This window comes from Centruroides sculpturatus, unplaced genomic scaffold, assembly GCF_000671375.1.
Source record: "Centruroides sculpturatus isolate CEXI.00-Female unplaced genomic scaffold, Cexi_2.0 scaffold713, whole genome shotgun sequence".
NCBI classification, from domain to species: Eukaryota; Metazoa; Arthropoda; class Arachnida; order Scorpiones; family Buthidae; genus Centruroides; species Centruroides sculpturatus.
Window position 1 is genome coordinate 283407 of NW_019385143.1, and position 19729 is coordinate 303135.

Consider the following 19729-nt stretch of genomic DNA (forward strand, 5'->3'; position numbering starts at 1 on the left):
CGTTTAAATACTGGCTCCCTTTCATGGTCGAATGAGTGTTGCCAGCTAAAACACGTAAAAATAATATTAAAGTAGCCAAGACATAGCCAAATATTGTAGCGCCACATCACTAGCGGACATTTGAAATTTGCCGACTAGGACGGTCGGTTAACCGAGGGGTCGGTTGATCGGGGGGCGGATAATCGAGGTTCTACTGTATAGTAAGTTAAATCGCACGTGCAAATTCATATCTCCCCCGTAAGTTTATTTACATATTTCGCTATTCATTCCAGATCGAAAGTATTGCAAGATATGATATCTTGCAATACTTACAATCAATGCAAAAATAAAGGAATAAAAATTTATTTGAATTCTTAAACTTTTTAAACTACAGTAATTCAAGACCAGATTAACAAAATCTGAATCTAGAACTTCTAGGAATGCTTTATTTTGTTTGTAAAAATAACTCCGAGGGAGGTTATTTTTAAAACGTGCGTATTCCCAGGTTTTTTAAAGCTCGTGGTTTATTACCTTGTAATAGGAGAAAAGTGAGGGAAAATTGAAAAAATACCTTAATTATTTGTACATTTTTCGAACTATCAAAATCATTTCTTGACTACATTAATGGGCAGACTATAAAAAAGAAGAGGGCACAAACTATAAAAAACGGCATTATGCAAGAAGCTTCAAACGTCGTTGAAGCTTCTTGTAGTTCAACGTCGGATGAGCGCTCCCACAAAGTTGCAATCGGGGCTAACTTGGACTTGAAATTAAGGAATATTCTTTGTTTTCGAGGCCAAGTTTTGGTCGACATACGACTAAGTTGCATGGGACAATAGATAAATATCGTTCATTAATTTCTTTTATATTTGCGGAATAGGAGCGAATCCTGACCAAAATTTTTGGGCATGCTGAAAGTTATAATAAGATAATAGGCCTATGTCTAGCACTAAACAATAGGCAGAAACGTTATTTGGTGTGAATAAAAAAGTATGGACTATTATAAAGCCTACTCTATCTACACATGAAATATATGAAATATGAAAAGGTATTAAAAATTTATGATACTAATTCAATTTTTGTGGGTCCTCGACACTGGGGCACAGGGCTTAAGCCTTATTAATCCCTATGTAGATCAGCCACTGTACACAATACATGTATGCTGACTGGGTATCGCAAGCTTTGGATACAATCTGGTCGTGTTAAATGCTTCGAATGACGTCATGCAAGCACACTCGTTTGCTGCGAAAACCCTCCACACGAGCAAGCAATCGGTTTCCGCAAGCATCGCACTGACTTCAAACGGCTAGCCGCTAGCTGCCAATGTAAAAGGAAACACAAATGATAAAAGAGTTTACACATTAGAATAAATTATTATTGGCATATTTGTTCTCACAGTCAAAACTTTCTCTTAAGTATGCGGCGCATGCTAAGCAAGCCCAGAGAATTCGCCCCTGGATAGAAGTCATAAGTTTTCTATTGTTTGTTGATAAGGGAATTTGATGCTACTTGGGAGTTAGGTAAAAGGCCTCACAGACGAAAAGGGACACGTGACCCAATGTACGGGCGCCCCTATTTATGAGTAACAGTTACAACAATTGAAATACCTTGTAACTGCTGTCATTTGTGGCTACTTCAATGTCTTTGTAGGAATCATGTTCTTGACTATTATCGTCTGGTTCAAACTCTGTTTAAACTTCCGATTGCACCAGAGTTTTCCTAATTACCAGAGTAATCCCTTCGGCTGATAAGCTCTCGACTTATAAACTCGATCTTCTCGCGCTCAATATACGACAGTATTTATAATTATATTTCCAAAAATCTTCATTAAATCTTAGAATAGAGAATGCTGTCCGACTCTAGAGAATTTGAAGATGTAGAATTTTAGTTAAACTCCTTACTTGCCACTATAAACTACATTATCCTATATAGCAGGGGTGGGCAAGCAAGAGTTCAGTGGGAGCCGAAATGTAGGTTTTGCAAAATGCATGGGAGCCGCAGTTCTGTACTTTTTTTATTCTGTACTACATTTCTGTACCGCGATTTTATTATATAATATAAATATTATATAAAACAAATATCGAATTTTTTTAATAAACATATTTTCACAAAATTGTGAAAATAAAATTTTTAAAATAATAATAAAAATCAGAAATTAACACTTTCAGCAAGAGCCGCACGTAACTCAAAAAGAGCCGCATTTGCCCATGGTGGCTATATAGTGCAGTATAGCACCCTATAATTTACTTCTACATGAAATTTGTTAGCATTATTACTAATAATGCTAACAAATTTCTACTGTTTTGCTGTTGCAAGAACAAATATTTCTGGGAATTTCACAGTAAGATAAAACAGTTATTTATAATATTCACTAACGTACAACTCAACAATTAAATCATCAATTACAAATTTAGTGTATTATAAACAACACTCATATGACCCGTGCAGAGCAGTGCAGACAGTTCTTGCTTATTATAAAAAACTATTGTATTCTATAATAAACAGAACCAAGGACGTTAGCAATTTGTCTCGGAGGGATAAATATATAATCATATACGATTTAGATCAAACAGTCAATCAATTAATTCAATATAACCAAGTTCCTTAAACAGGTTTGCATCTATATAATATTCATCAATCTTCTTGAGAGAAAATAAACACGTGTAAAAAACAAACAAAAAAAAATCCAACTTTTTTTTGCATTCTCGACGTTCAAGGAGGAGACCTTGAACGTTTTGGACTTAAAAAATGTAAAAATCTTGCCGACCGCCATACTCTCTCTATTAAATAACATCTGGGAAAGTAAAAGTTGTGTCTTCCAAATACTGGTAGTACTGTTCCTACTGTCTGTTTAAAGAGAGCCAAAAACCTCCTCCTAAGGGTGCAGATTGTAGTTACTTCAGCGTAAAGGTTATTAATAAACTAAATTTTTTTGTATACCTTTTAAATACCTTTTTGTTTTTAAAATTTAAGCAAAGGTATAAAAGGGAAAAGAAAGAACGAAGCAAATCTCAGAAGTGCAACCGAGATTTGCTCTTGAACAATACTTACCATAATTGATTTAAGATTTATCAAAAGACCATATCTGATGTAATGATTAGCATGATGCATTATTTACATTGCTTCAACGTTGCGTTAAAACAAAGAATGTGACATCAAATTGTAATAAAAAAATGAAATTTTGTTTCTCTTGTTGAATAAACAATTTTTATATTTATACTATAGATTTGGATTAAAAAGCTTGTTATTAGATCTATTCGTTTTGTATCTCGTTATAATAAATCTTTGAATATTCTGCTGCTAGCTTATATTATTAACTTGTATTGTCTTCCTTCCTCGAAGGTATTAAAGTTATGAGCGATCTGTTTAGATATAATATTCTTAAAATATGATTTTCCTGATTATAAGAAGTGCCGGCACGGTTTAATTTTCGCCTTTTTTAATTGTTATTCACTTTCAAATTAATTTAAATAATTTATGATACGCATTTAGGCAAATGCGTATCATAAGGTTAATGGAAAATATCACGTTTAGTCCAACAAACAAGTGCAATTTTCCATGTTCAGCTACGTCGCAGAAGTCGATTAAGCAATTAAGTGATTGTTGCAACTATTCTCCAACATTATTTACAATATCATACACGTATTCACCTCTTTTCGCACGCGCGAACACGTCCTTTCATTTACTCATTTTCTTATCGTATTGTCAGAATTCAACAGTAAATAATTTTACATATAACTTATCCCTGCTGTTATGTAACAAGGAAAAGTATTGGAGTCGTGTTAAATTTGATCCTCCGAATGTTTTGTAAATCTCCACGTTTCGAGACTTAAACCCACCCAAAAAAAGCAAAATAATTCTGCGGATATGTGTGTTTTGGCGTCTATTTCGTTTAATATTTCAGGATGGAGGGAAGATTAAGAAATAAAATTTGGCATGGTGTTTTGTGTATAAGGGGCATTGATGCTATTAAATTTTGGTGGTTAAAGATCAAGAGTTGGGAAGATAGAGTTAGGTCCCGTATCGAGGTGGTCGAACTTTTAATAAAGATGTTATTCATTATTAGCATTTATAACTTTTTTTTTTATATAAAACTTATCATTACCTTCAAAATTAAGCGTTTTGCTATTTTATAATAATTAATAATAAATTTTTTATATAAAATCTCGTAACAGATGGCGCCACACACAATTTCATTTATTATAATTAAAAATATAATGTGAGAGTTTATTTTTTAACAGCCGGGTAAGTTACGCAAATCATCGTCGCTAGATTTTTTAAATAAGCATTGTTAGTTATAAATTTGAAAGAATTTCAAATTCCTTCTACGAAAAAATAGTTGAATAAAAACTCAGATTTAGAATGATAAAAGTTAATATGTCTTCCAGAATATTTCGTTTTTGAAAATCCTACTGCAACATTCTTATATGGTTGATTTCTAACCTAAAATTTGAGTATTTAGTGACTAAAGAATTCGATAAAATAGGATATTTCATTGAATTATATGATTAAAAACAGCTAATGATTTAATTGAATTTAATCGAAATGACGAAGTGTGGACATTTTTTTTATATTTTAATTACACAAATCTTTCAAACAGTGAATTTGTAATTAAACTTTTAAAAGTATTTATTTGATATTGATTTCAGTGATGGATGCTATGGGTAAACCCCCTTCAGGTATCCTAGATGGAACCATGACGACTTTTGGAGCGTATGATGAATGTTTAAGGATTAGCGCTTTGGAAGATCGACCAGATAAGTCAAAAATATTATTTAAAGGACAGTATTGTGTAATCGAAGGAAGACCCAAAATGCCTCCGAAACCTCATGAAAGACAATTAACTCGTCAATTAATTGATGTTAAGAACATAAATTCTTCAAATGTAAATATATTAATTAATTTTTGAATAAAAATTAATGAGATTTTTTGATTTATTAAAATAATTAATCTTCTATTAATTTAGTTATTTAATTCGATGCTGAAATATAGTTTCGTCTTTCATTTCATGAAACTAAGATATGGTATTTGTATTCCATCAACCTGTTCTAAACTTGATTTACAAAATATTATACATGGAGGTATTATTTTTAATATGTAAATATAAATGTATGTATATAATTATAAAAACTCATTTCGTTATTCTTTTTAGTTTTACGTATATACAAATTAAATTTCGATGTATCAGTGCCAAGATGTGAAACTGAAGTCAACTTTGATTTGAGCATTTTACAAATAGTTATCTTGTGCGTTTATTACATTGATTTATTTTTCAATTTTTTATGATTTTTCTATGTAAACCACAGTATTTACTTTGTGATTTTATGTCTAGATGTTGTATCAGTGCTATAGTTATGCTAATAATATGTGGAACACTGTTGGATTTAATTCATCATAGTAATAACTCGAAAATCCGTATATTAGGTAAGTTTAATATTTTTATATTAATTAAATTAAATTAATTAATTAATTAATTTAATAATAATAAAATATGTAATTTTCGTATTTTATGGCATATAAAACGCAACTTCTCTCCCCCAAAATTCAAAAAATTGCAATCTCCCGTTGGTTAAATTAATGAAATCCCCAAACGGCCTTCAGTAGGTTACACGTAAGTCCTCGCCTAGCCTAACTCTTGAATAAAAATGTTACTGATTAATTAAACATATCATTATTTTCTTTATTTAAGGCAGATTTTGCACGTATTCGTATAGAATATTTAATGGTAAATGTTTAATTGTAAATAATTTCTTTTAAACTCTTCTGTATCCCCGATAGGTTAAAATGTATATTCTAATTTCACTTTCTTTTTAATCAGAATACAGTAAAAAACAAACTTTGGAGGCCAAAGACACTTTGTCTTAAATATATTAAATACAGTACCTTTTCATAAACATTGCGCTGAAATGTGCGTTTTACATACTGAAGACTTTAGATCTAATTAGATCTATCGCAGGATATATGCACAATATGGAGAATCGTGCATGTTGCTACAAAAAGCTTGGATTGGAAGTCAAGACTCATCGTCTGTTTCTTTGGTCTTGCAAGGTTTTTGCGTGTCTTCATATTGTGCATACGTCCTGCATGTCTTCATATTGTGCATACGTCCTGCGACGTATCTCAAAAACCGTAAGTGCACAGTGTTAAATTCAGCTGTCAAAAATCAAATAACTTGCTATTCGATTCTGGAGCAGTTTGATTTGTGGCGACGTCATTTTATAAATTGCATTGTAAACACAAATGCTACCTAAAGGAACAGGACTACCGTTATAGGAATTTACTACGATATACTCTTTCTATAATATGAGTTAGTCATAACCTTATACGCTATTTTTCTATAGCAGTGCTACTAACCTTATTTATTGAATCTGCTTTGGAAAGGACCAGCAAAAAAAAAAAAAAAAAAAAAGCAACAGGTCGATTGCACCATTATCTGTACACATCAAATAATATTGTTAAGATATGGAAGGTGCACGGAACCCCGAAAGGACCAAAAAAAAAAAAAAAAAAAAAGTGAAAAATATAATGATATTTCAAATATTTCAAAAATCATCTGCAATGTTTTATCTATGCATATTTATTATTATCATTTATTGATGATGTCGCTTTTAAATTAAATTTAACATTAATTAAATATTTGGCATCTTTCTTTAAGCATAAGAACGCAAATGTTATATTCATGTTTTATTTAATTATTTGACAAATAAATAATACATTTAATTATAAGACACGAGTTTCTTAGCATTGTCGAATGTATCATTCAAAAAATATATAAACAGATATATATTAATACTAATGGTAGCGCCATTCTCTCGAAAAACACTTATACAATTATTATTTTGTAACTGAAATAAATAAATTAAAAATTGAGACAATTCATAGCTATAGTTTATACACATTTCTATCTTATTTTTACTCTTTTGGAATATATAAAATGAAAGATTTTTCATTTAATATCATTAATGTATTTTAATATATTCAAAATAAATACTTGCATACATTTCATTTGGTTTTCATTAGTTCCGTAATAAAATAAAATTAATTCTCTCTTCTGACAACAGATGGCATTTAATCACAATAACCTATTTGAATATTTAATAATACTGTAGATTTCATCGATTGCAACGCCATCTATCAGCTAAGCTCAATATTAATTATATGCTAAGAATACTTTCATTATTACTGTCTCTAGTTTCGCTCAAGGCACATTTTAATAACACATTGTGCAATTGTTAAAATAAAAAATGTCAAATGCACTTTTTCCTAGATCTTTACTATAAAAAATGATAATAATTGCAATTATTATAAACTTATGAGACAGAAAAGATTTATTTCTATGGGCGGATTTAACTGTAGATTTCCTAACAAGCTAGTTAACCCATGAAAATCACGTGCTATTAGTCCCTTCGTAAACAAGTACAGTATTATACTCACGTTTTTATATTTCTTTTTGGTTACGTTTTTTTTAAAGCTTTAACTCGAAAGGATAAAACTTTTAAAAAAAAGATCCCTGGTACCTCAGGGCTTTTCGCCCTGATGCACCAAGGGGTCTTACTCTCATCTATCATGGATTTGATCAAATTCACAATGGAGGTGGCCTAATGAAGGACGGGACTCGACCGGGATTTGAAGCTATATCTCCCCAAAAACAGCATGTTAGTGTCTTTACCCTCTTGACCATCGGCCTAATTATGTGATTTATAACACTAGATGCTCTACTAAAATTTTCTCCAACTAATTTTCTTTTGATATAGTCTTAAATGCCCTAAAATAAACCGCGTGATTAGTCTTTTTAAAATCATACTTAACATAATAAAATAATTATCATCAAATTCTGGAAATTTATTGAATATTATACCACATTAATATTTATTTTAAATTATTTTATTGACCTATTTCTAAAAAAAACACTTTATACACCATTTAATGGCATATCGTAAAATTTCATTATTTTCTGAGAAATATCATAAAGNACTAAAAGTCAGTTAACCAAGATACAACTCAAGAACAGTTAAAATCAGTTCCTCTAACAGCTGCATGCTCTAACTCAGGATTCATGAAATATCGGGTAACCACGTGTCTCCTTCCATCCTGTTTATCTGACATAGACCCTTCCAGCTCAGGCTACCCCTGTCTACTCTTTTGCTGCACGGACTATATCCATCTACAAAACTTAAAATGGCATATCGTAAAATTTCATTATTTTCTGAGAAATATCATAAAGATATAAAGGATTTTAACTTGTAAATAGTTATACTGATTAGTGATTATTGAAAATAAAATATTTTATTGCATAGATGTTATGACTTACAACTGAGATACATTTCTAATAAAGAAAACTATGACAGAAACATAATAGCCTAATAAATATGTAATTTTTTAAATAGCATTTCACAATTTGTAGAATTATTGAAAATCTAATTAACACCCTTAACGTTCTTAGAAGTGATATGTTTATTATAATAAAGATTATCTTAGATTTCCAAGTTTAACCGTATTGATTTTAGGTTATAAGAGCATGGGTAAATGGCCTCTTTGTAGTAATTGGGAGTAAATGATGAAAGTTCAGTTACCCCTGAATTACATCTATCAATTTTTGTTTATTTAATATTAATATATATGTGTGTGTATATTTAATGATTAAATAATATTAGAAAAATATTAAAATCTGTTATATTGTTTTGATTATAGTATTACACTTTTCTTTTTGTAAGGAAAGGGTGTAAGACGATCACACACGATGTGGAAAGTAGATCAGTGCACCATTTGTTTAGTTGAGTTGTATTGCGAACAATTGCAAAGTAAGCTTGTGAACGCCCAAATAGTTCGAGGCATTCGCTTAAACTGGTTGGGTATTTTTTATCTTTAGTTTTTGTGGGTTTTTTTTTCAGTGAATAGAAGATAAAGTTAGAGAACACAACTAGGCTATTATAGAAACGTTTTCACATAAACTGATACAAGACTATTTTTTTATTCTATATTTACTGTACATTAGATTACAGACTAGGTAATATCGAATATTACATTATAAGTACATTAAATTATTGTTAATAGCAATTTAATGATATATTAATACATCACCACTTAGTACTTAACCACTTACTTGTTAGTACATCTCACATTTATATATGGAAAATTCGATAATTACAAGCGCTTTATTCATTAATTTTCTACTTTCAGTTAAAAGTTTATAGATTAAACAGTAATAAATTTTTATATTCTATAATATGATAATTTCTTATATTTAAATATTAGTTTTTGAAGTGTCAAATAGGTACATTTTATATGTGTAAAATACATTTGTAAATTTTTAAACTTATTTTTTAAACATTAATGATTTTTTAAGACATTTTTCCGTTCCAATGTTACAATGTAACATTTTATATGTAATTAACTATAATAAATGAAAGAAAAAAAAAATAGTTTCACTAGGTCACTGAAATCGGAAATTAGCATTGTATAACACAAAATACATTATTGTAAATTTATGACTTGATGTCTAGTTTCTCCTTTTTTAAATTTTTAATAGTTCAAAAAATATAAATATAATTTTTTAAAATTTTTAATGTAAAGTTATTATATTAATTTTTACCATTAAATAAAATTGCAAAATTTAATAATAATAATTAATTTTTTTATCTAAAATTTATCTTGATGATAAAAAATAGATCTAAATGCTAATTTTTGTAGCATTTTAAAATATTTTTATAATCTGTACTTGAAAAATTTATTGTTATAACCTTAACAATTTTTCATTGCATGCTCGAATAGAATGTGATGTAATCCATTATAAATGTGATACAAAATGCAATGCAACACGAAACGACATTGACCAAACTATAGACATACACAAACAACAAACAGCATATTATAATTAAAAACATTATAGGATAATTTAAAATAATGTAAACATTTTTTTAATCGAAAAAGGTAAAACTAATTGGGATGAGGTAGGATTGATGGAATGAGGCAATGTACTCGAATGATTTGCCAAAGGGGTGCCTGCTGAGAGGACTTTCAATGGAAAACTAGCCCCTATTTAGGTGTATAGGCCTACACATAAAGAAAACCCGGAAAATACATGGCCAGCCTATTAGTAAAGTACAAACTCCAGTGAATACAGTGGTTTTATCCACTCAGCCATCAGTAAGAAAAACTCATTGGGAGTTAATGCGATAGAGAAAATGTAACACAATGAACTTATTGTTATTATATAACAATGAACTTATGAAATGGATGGTCTGCGATGTAAATTGGAGACAAAATGTAAATACTTTCCAATGTTCACTTTCCAATTACACTAATTTGATTCTAATAATTTTTTCATGAATACTTTTTAGAAAAAATTTCTCTTCTGGTCATTCATGTTGTATGACTTCATCGAGACTTAATCTATCCGTAATTGGAGAAATTGAGAATAATTCATTATGGACTGACGTCTTCTGTAACTAGGTTTTATCATTGTACCTTTTGAAAATTAATTATTATTAAGAGATATATTTCCATCACTATAGTCCTGGCATTCAAAGAGTAGACATGAGTCAGTCTGAGCTGGAAGGGTCAGTGTCAGATGAGAGGGCTGGAAGGAGACACGTGATTAATGTGTGAGTAACGTTAGAATTAAGAGTAAGGAATACAATTTGTAAAAAAATAAAACAAAAAAATTATGATAAAGATGACGTATTAATGATAAATTATGATAAAGACGTTTTAAAAATGTAAAAAACAAAACAGTTGAAGAGATCAGATTCATGGTGAACTCTCAAGGAGGTAACCACGTGTCTCCTTCCATCCTGTTTATCTGACATAGACCCTTCCAGCTCAGACTACCCCTGTCTACTCTTTTGCTGCACGGAGCATTTTAAAATTAAGTTTTGTCCATCTACAAAACTTAATTTTAAAATGCCGTTGCCCGAGTAGTATTCGTTTACATTTGGACGCTAATTATCTATAGCCAGCATTGTATAGGGGTACCTTAATTACGATCATCCAATAATTTTTGACTTTAATAATAAAGATAGTATCATGCGACAATAAATAAATTTAATTTAATTTCTTTCAGCTCATATTCGTTTCGTCTTTTGTTCATTTTCGCTTCGATTAAATGGCAGTAAATTAATCAGTACAAAAACAGCAACAGAAAATCTCAAAGCTCTTCATGGAATCAGGGTATTAACTCTTTCGTGGTTAATACTTGGTAGCAGCTTTGCATTTTTTAATCCTCAACACTATAGTAAGTCTATATTAATATTATTTGTTTTAAACTAATGATTAATCGCAATAAAATATTATATTGATACATTTAAATCTTGATTTTTGTAGAAGGTTTGCGTTTAATTCGCGATACAGTCAAAGACGTAAGTTTTCAAACTGTATTAAATGCATGGATATCAATCGATTCTTTCTTTTTTATGAGGTAATTATCTTAAGTTTCTTAAATAAAATTATTACGATGATACATAAATGAAGACTAATTAATTTATATTTCAAGTGGCCTTTTGCTTATGTATATTACATACAAAGGAGTAGAAGAAAAAAATGGAAAAATATGCATAACTTACTTTTTATTTAGTCGTTTTATTAGGTAATTTTTTAAAAAGAAAATTAATTAAATTCTATTAAATTAGTATACAAGTAATTTTACTATTTTATTTAGGTTAATCCCCGTTTTGATAGCTGTAATTTGTTCTCTTTTACTACTTCCAATTGTTGGATCTGGTCCGGTTTGGGAAGAATTTGTTGGATCCAGGGTCGAGCAATGCCAAGAAAATTGGTGGGCTACGTTATTATTCATCAACAACTGGATATCCTATGATAACATGGTTAGATAAATTATTATAGTGATAAATAATTGTAAATTTATATACTAAAAACTAAATTTATTATTGCTGTTTTAATTCTTTAGTGTCTTCAAGTATCTTGGTATACTTCGGTAGATGTTCAATTGCATATTTTATCATTAATAATTCTTATACCATTTTTCAAGTAAGTCATATTATGAGCAGTATTTTAAAATTAAGGAAGCAATGAAAAATTAAGTTTAAAAAGAAAATTATTATTACAGGAAACGGAAAATTGGTATAGCAATAGGAGTATTCTTAATTATAGTTTGTTCATTAACCATTGTTATCTATATGATACTTACAGATATGTTTCCATCGACCATTTTACCTGATAAAGAGTAAGATTTTACATTATATATATTACAATTTATAAAAAATTACAAATTAAAATCTTTATATTTAGTTTACAGCATCGCATAGCTGATTTATACATGAAACCATACACTCACGTGGGACCATTTTGTATCGGATTATTTACTGGATACTTCATCTTAAGATATTCTGAAACTAAAATTAAAAAGGTATGCATTATTTTAATCACAATAATTGACAAATATAAGAAATATTGCATTACACAAGCTTATATTTCAGATTATTCAAGTTGTCATGTGGTGTGGAGCTTTGATGTGCAATCTATTAGTAATATATCTTCCACATAGAGTATATTCAGGCTACGTATCTAGTCCTTTTGGAACTGCACAATTTACAGCCATCACTAGATTATGTTGGGCCATTGGACTTTCATGGATTTGTTACGCTTGCATCACCGGGAAAGCTGGTAAGCTTAATTTTAATTTTTAAAATTAAGATTATTTATAATCTCTAATTGTGATTTTTTCCTCTCATAGGATTCGCCAATAAGATATTTTCATTTAAATTATTTATCCCTTTGAGTCGATTAACTTACTGTGCTTTTCTTCTTCATGAAATTGTTCTGGCTTTAAGATATGGACTGTTGAGGCAGACATTGGTATTTAGCAATTATAACATGGTAAGTATTTTTTAATAGTATATTATGCAATTAGTTTATAATATAGGTGATTATGGCATGAATGGGAGTTTAGCTCCGCTCGTATGCCAATTTCTATGAATGCCATCGCTAATTATAAACGAATTGTCATAAGGTATTTTGTGATTGACTACATCTATAACACTATACTTATGGAACTCAAAATCATGTATAAACACAGTGTTTGTGGCACGGCTTTATGGTGCCACAAACACTGTGTTTATACATGATTTTGAGTTCCATAAGTATAGTGTTATAGGTAGTCAACCACAAAAATAATTATAATATTTAATAAAATTCTAACACGCATGTTTTTTCAGGTTTACGAATTCCTAAGTACGTTTTTTGTGGTGATGGTTCTATCAGTTTTCCTCCACTTAGGAGTGGAGGCACCTCTTACGCGTATAAAATATTATATTTTTCCCGATTGGTACTATTTTACAAGGAACAAGTGTACAATAAAAAGACATCAAACTGAAGAAGTCCAACTGGATCAGCTCGCTGCTGCTAAAGACGAGGCATAAGGGAACTCAACTGATGTTCCATTTCTGAATTTTGATCTCCTTATCCAAATGTTAAAATATGTTTCATTTTATTTATGCTATTTTAATATTTTATTTATCTTAAATTTTGTCAGATGACAGTAACAGGCCAGTATATAATGTTACCACACGCTCATATAGTATTATATTAGAACTAATATTTGTAGTGTGATTTTTTTTAAAACTCTTTTCCATTTTATGTCATGTATAAATTTATGATGTATGTAAATTCAACGTCATATTTACTATTTCAGAATACGTTTATAGTGTTTTGTTAAATCTCATAAATTCATTGCAATTAACAAATATTTTTATGAGCTAATATTTATCAATTGTAATTATGATTTTATGAAATTTTCATAAAATAAATATTTTATACATTTAAATTTTATAAATTTTGAAATGCATTGTTAATAAATTTATTAACAAAATTTCTTTTAATGCAGTTTTTTTAATTTTAAAAACAATTTATGTATATATATTTGAGGTTATCAACTGTTTATATAAGTAAATTTAATAAATTACCATGAATGTAATTTACAATATAGCCTACCATAAAAAATAAGCATAATGTAATTAATATAATTTGCTAAAGGACAAAATTCTTATACGTTTATACAGATTATAACTTAAAAATATATACGGGGACTAAAAGTCAGTTAACCAAGATACAACTCAAGAACAGTTAAAATCAGTTCCTCTAACAGCTGCATGCTCTAACTCAGGATTCATGAAATATCGGTTAACTGACTTTTGAACCATCATTTATAATTATTTAAATTTGGCTATAAGTTAAGGTATTTTTTAAAATTATCTTTTCGATAAATTTCTGTTCATGTACTTCACGCAAGAGGCATGCTTAAAGTCTGGCTCTCGGGGAGGCCCGAAATTGGAAAAAAGTAAAGCAATTTTACCGTTGCAATTGTATCTCATAATTTATAAGCAATTCTATAGCTATATTTAGAAGTTATTAGCTTATGTTGATGTAAAATTATGTTGAGAAGCCCTAATATTCTGTGCCTAAATGCCCCGGAAGGTCTTAATCCGTCAGACAGACATCAGGTGATTTTATGGAAGAAAGAAAACAAAATTCATACATTTTTTTAAAGAAATAATATTATTGACTTTCTATACAGGAAAATACATATACGTAAAAAAAAAGGAAAGATATCAGGCGATCGACGCCATTAATACAAGCGACTAGGAGTGATGTAAATTAAATTTTACTATATTACAAAACGTCAGATTTAAATAATAGAAGAAATTACATTTTATCGTTTTAGAAGATGCTCATAAATTATTATTATTTTTTTTTTTTTGATGAAAATTTAAAATATAATTCCATCACCTTATTGCTTTTTTCTATTTAAAGTGAAGAACGAATTAAATAAATTTTCATATAAACAAAACAAAAACAAAAAAATATATATCACCCGGTACAAAATTTAAATATAAAAAATCTTTTCGTACTGTGATTTATAATTATTGCGCTTAGTTTTTCTATAAAAATTTTATGTATATATATAATTTTTTTAATTAATTTTTTGATACGATTGAAGGACTTTAAGTGAAGGACCGGAGTATCAATTGATGCGACGTCTCAAAAATCTGTAAATAAAATTCAAAATTTAAGAAAAATTATAAAGTTAATATTAGTATAAGATTTATTTTTTATCATTTTATTTATATTTAACGATTAATTTTAAAATTTTGAGTAATTTATACAAGTTTAATACAAATACAGTGAAACCCCAAACAATGGCCATTGATGGAAAAAGAAAAAAAAATGGCCGTTATTAGAGGTTTGACTGTAATCTTATACAGACTTCTCCGTAATTAATTTAAGTTAGTTAATATTGCATTTAAGTTTTTGGTTTAAAAAAGTAATTTAAAATGCTGTATACATTTTTTAAACTTACCTTGTTCAACCGCGTTGAGGTCCTTGTTGAGGAGGGGGACCTTGGGGAAATTGGTGTCCGGGTGGAGGAATGACGTGAATGTTACAGGTCTAGAATAAAAATTAATATTTATAAATGCTTTTATAATATAATGCGATTTATTTAAAAAAATAAATTTTTGTGTGAAGGCTTACCTCAGAAATATGGTAATCCATGCAAGCTTGGTACAATTTTACTTGTTCGGTTGGCTCTTGGAATCTCTGTTTCTGTAATTTTAATAAGAATACAATTATCGTATCATATGAAAATAATAGAATAGAATAATTAAAGATAATAATTATAACAGAATAATTATGAAACTACATACCGCATCTTGTTCGCATTCGTCGTGTTTTTTCAAAATGGTGCCTTCAATCTGTTAAAAATTATCATTTTTTAAAAAAGTTGATTGAATATTTATAATGCATTTTATTTCAAATATTTTTGCAGCAATTGAACTTACGTCAGATTGCAATTTCTTTGATTTAATTTCTGTTCTGGCTCTATCGAATTTGTAACTTCCATTGGTATCAAACTGAAAGCAAAATGGAGGAAAAAATTATTGTAAATCAATAAAATGATATTATTTATAATTAAAATTCTGGTATAATGTAAAATAAACGAGTTATATATTGAAAAAAATAAATAATGGTAATTGTTTTTATATCATACTAGCATTAGGGTAGCATTAGGTTATTTTTCGGTGGTAAACACGATGATTATGTCACATAAAGCATGAAAATTATTTATTTAAAAATCTTTAAAAGTAAATTTGTAAAACTCAGAAAGTATTCGTTACAAACAGGTTCTTCTACAATTGTATTATTCAGCAAAAACCAGATTTGAATTGAACATGAACCAATTAGATTCTAAATCTCGATTCTAGCAGTATGTTTATCAACATATAAGCTTTATGTCGAGATCTTCTAAGAGGCCCAGGCCTTTTTGTCCCCTTTTTTAAGAAAAAGAAATGGCATATTTATTAATAAAATGCAGTCTTAAAGATTTTATTTTCTGTCAATAAAATAACATTAATTTAAGGGTGGGAACCACTACCGCCCGTAAAGTTTCTCATGGTTCAGGGAAAAATCCCCAGCTTTCCTCTCTCAACAGCCATGCTTATGAATATATATGAATTAATATATAAACATAAGCAGGACCGTCAAGAGAGTGAACCTGGGGATTTTTCTCGAATATATATACAGTGAAGCCTGTCCAAAACGGAAACCAGAAAAGAGGAAATCCTGCCTAAACGGAAAAAATTCTTGGAAACGGAGCGAATTTCTACTTTAAGAAAACTCTGCTCAAAACGGAAACCAGAAAAATATTCCGGTTAACGCAGGTTTTACTGTATAACATATATATTCATACATACACATATAGAAAGCTTATACAAATTTTTACACGTTTTCATTTTAATAAATACACAGATGCTTTTGCTAAGAAGGAATTTTTCTAAATATATTTTTAATTTATTAAATAAATATATAATCAAACAAAACTTAAGCAATCGAATTCGAAACGTGTTTTAATAATTAGCAAATTTAATAAATTAATAATTCTTCTACTTCTACCCTTAGAAATATTGTTACAGCTTACGTTACGTTACGTATATACACGCTTTAAATTAAACGTATGTTTACTTGTTATATATATATATATATATAAATGTTTGATGTTAGTAACTTCCGTCACTGTTCTGTTAGCAACTTGTTAATTAATTAATGTAAAAATTACGAATTCTTACCCATCCTTCTTCTTTCAAAGCGCAACTTGTGATAACATCTCTGTGTTGTTCAATTTGTTCCTACAATAAATACGTTTAAACATAATTAAAATTTAAGACAAAAAATCATCTTGAATATCTTTAAATATGATAAATTAAAATAACTTACTCTTGTGATACGTTCTGTATTTGGTGGTGGATTAGCTCCTAAACACTTTTCTATCACTTGACGTTTCTGTTCCTGTAAATAAGATATTTGTAGATAAATTTGTATAGAAATATTCTCAAGAAAATAAGCATAAAACTCAAAGTTTTTTCTTTATTCACTTAATTATCATCTCAAATGTTCGATATTGTAACATATATTTAAGTCCAAACGATTCTTAAATTCTTATATAATTTGTAAATCATAGTCAAACCTCTAAACGACGGCTGCTAACAGAAACATAAATACTAGCCGTTGTTCGGAGGTTATTTTGTACGAATTTTTGTTCAAAAAACGTTCTTAAAATGACTGCTGTTGAGAGGTGGCCGTTATTAGAGGTTGGACTATATTATTTTATTATAAAATATCAGTATTTTAACATAGTTTCCCGAGAATTTAAAACAATTCATAATTTATATAAAAATATTTAAAGTTTTTAACTTAATGTTACCCATAGAGAAATATATAAAAAATTTAATACAACAAGTCTTACAATAGTGATTATTTAACATTGTACAAAGCATTAAACACAGGTCAACTTTGTTTATAAATTATTCAATAAATTATTCTATAATTAAGATATCTAATTTTATTTTTTATTTAATTATACGGTCATTGATCATATATTATTTTTTATTATTGTTAATTAAACTTATTGCAAAATATGTTTTTTTGTAGACAATTCTATAGCAGTCAAACCTCTAAACAACGGCTACTGACATAGACATTAAATGGCTATAATTTGAAGGTTAATATGCAAATTTTTTGAAAAAATGATCGTTGTCGGGAGATGTCTGTTATTGGAGGTTCAATTGTATTAAAAATCATTTTACAGTTCGCTGTATTTGAAACTTTTATGAACTTTAAATACAGGAAAATCCGTAATTTTCGGTGATTGAACACTGAATAGAGTTTTATCTGTTCTATGATGCAGAGAATTACAAAATCGTGTACCGTAAATTTATAGTTTTTCTGCCTTCTTTCAAGGATGTAAGCTTAATTTACTCCTGACAACGATTGGAAAATGATGTTTAAAGTTTTATTACACGAAAAACAAATACAAATTTAACAGGAAAATTAACAAGAATAGAAATTAAAGTATAATATTACGTAACAGTAACTAGAAAATTGCTTTAAGTACTACAGAATTCTCCATTTAATGGTTTGTTTCACGAGAATAAATTTAATTTTAAATGGAAATTAGAAGAGAAAAAGTAATTTGAAACAGGAATAAACATTAAAAAGAAAGGGGGAAAGTATTTAATTATCGTGAAATGCTAATTTAACAAAAGATAATAAATGGGGATAAAAATATGCAAGGTGAAAACAGTACCAGGAAATGAATTATAAATATATAAAATTATTTTTTTATTTTTTTTTTCCGAAAGAAAACTGGTTATTCCAGACAAATATCACGGTTAACCGGAACATTAGTTTCGAACTATCAGACCTAATTTTAAAGAATTTCTACTATTTTTATATACTTACCTTGTCACTGTCAGTAGGTTTTAGTTGTTCGCACTTGCCCCAATTAATTTGCTGTAGAAAAGAAAAATAAAAAACAAATTGTTTTTAAAAAAAATTATAAATAATTCTTAATTTAATTTATTCAAATTTAATTTATTTTAATTTTTCGTGAGAAAAAAACAAAGGAAATTTGTAATCGGGTTGAGTCAAAATTATCCATTATTTAGGGCAGTTACACTTTATAAATATCTTCAAAAAAGTATTTTGAATATATAGACCCATTTTTCTTTAAGTTATAACAGGTTTTTAATTTTTCAAATTTGTAATTAACGCTTGATAAAGTTCACTAATTCGCTGTCGATAAATTGAAAAAACAAAAAAGATTTCTTTCTGCATAAATTTGATTAGTTAAAATGATAAACAACAGTTTAAAATGCTTAAATTAAATTTTAATTTAAAAAAAGTTTCTNTTAAAATAATCTGCTTTGCGGAAAAAACAATTTGGTGTCAGTGAGGGACTTGTTTGTGACTAGCATAAACGAAAAGCAGCTCCAAGCAATGCAAAGTCCAATGTAAGAGCATTTTGTGATCTTAAGACTGGAAAGTATCCCCAACTTGAGGAAGAATTGTTATAGTATATTGAAGAAATGTGCAATAACAGCTCTAAAACACGTGATATATTGCAACCATAGGCTCACAATATTGCTCAGACACAAATATTTCTTCCCTTGAGTTTAAGATTAATCAAGGATGGGTCAGCAGATTTATGAAGAGGAAAACATCTTTACAGACATGTATCAAAAGCAGCTGCATACTGTTTGATGTGGCAATTAAAAATATTCAGAATAAAATGAATATTTTCAAAGTAACTTACTATTGGTGGGGGTCTTTGTTCCTGTGCTGGCGGTTGCTGAGCATTATGTTGAGGTGCTGCATTAACAACAGCAACCAACAAAGCGAAAGCTATAAAATAAGGTGACATGGTACCGAATATCTTCAAAATGAACTGAAGTCAGGTGGG

General features: G+C 28.7%; 2 protein-coding genes across 4 annotated transcripts in view; one reads left to right on the forward strand and one right to left on the reverse strand.

The window, feature by feature from the left end:
* The window catches only part of LOC111635380 (nose resistant to fluoxetine protein 6-like), a 34634-nt gene extending 20892 nt beyond the window's left edge, over window positions 1–13742 (forward strand). Inside the window, exons 1-15 of one of the 3 annotated variants that reach the window (XM_023380334.1) lie at window positions 4347–4532; window positions 4629–4864; window positions 4946–5060; window positions 5132–5225; window positions 5312–5403; window positions 11042–11212; window positions 11302–11395; window positions 11471–11563; window positions 11636–11801; window positions 11885–11964; window positions 12044–12160; window positions 12226–12343; window positions 12414–12600; window positions 12671–12813; window positions 13152–13742. In XM_023380334.1, coding sequence (XP_023236102.1) covers window position 4532; window positions 4629–4864; window positions 4946–5060; window positions 5132–5225; window positions 5312–5403; window positions 11042–11212; window positions 11302–11395; window positions 11471–11563; window positions 11636–11801; window positions 11885–11964; window positions 12044–12160; window positions 12226–12343; window positions 12414–12600; window positions 12671–12813; window positions 13152–13355 — 1911 coding nt within the window. In that variant the 5' untranslated portion in view covers window positions 4347–4531 and the 3' untranslated portion in view covers window positions 13356–13742. Of the gene's footprint in view, window positions 1–4346; window positions 4533–4628; window positions 4865–4945; window positions 5061–5131; window positions 5226–5311; window positions 5404–11041; window positions 11213–11301; window positions 11396–11470; window positions 11564–11635; window positions 11802–11884; window positions 11965–12043; window positions 12161–12225; window positions 12344–12413; window positions 12601–12670; window positions 12814–13151 lie in introns of those variants that run through there. The other 2 variants (XM_023380333.1, XM_023380331.1) reach the window with 2 other exon arrangements.
* A 1080-nt stretch (window positions 13743–14822) lies between these two features.
* LOC111635376 lies at window positions 14823–19729 on the reverse strand. Its single transcript, XM_023380326.1, has 9 exons — window positions 19583–19729; window positions 18730–18780; window positions 17206–17277; window positions 17058–17117; window positions 15774–15845; window positions 15639–15686; window positions 15466–15537; window positions 15293–15381; window positions 14823–14981 (listed from the first exon to the last, which is right to left on the reverse strand). Exons 1-8 carry the CDS (start codon window positions 19688–19690, stop codon window positions 15298–15300), a joined length of 567 nt encoding a protein of 188 aa, XP_023236094.1. The 5' UTR covers window positions 19691–19729; the 3' UTR covers window positions 14823–14981; window positions 15293–15297.

Bases quoted from the DNA above. Each gene is read 5' to 3' on its own strand.
- LOC111635376 (XM_023380326.1), bottom strand. From the start codon at position 19,690: ATGTCACCTTATTTTATAGCTTTCGCTTTGTTGGTTGCTGTTGTTAAT. The intron at 17,278-18,729 runs GTAAGTATATAA...TCTTATTTACAG, and splicing joins AACCTACTGACAGTGACAAG to GAACAGAAACGTCAAGTGAT. The intron at 15,382-15,465 runs GTAAGCCTTCAC...TTTTTATTCTAG, and splicing joins TGGATTACCATATTTCTGAG to ACCTGTAACATTCACGTCAT.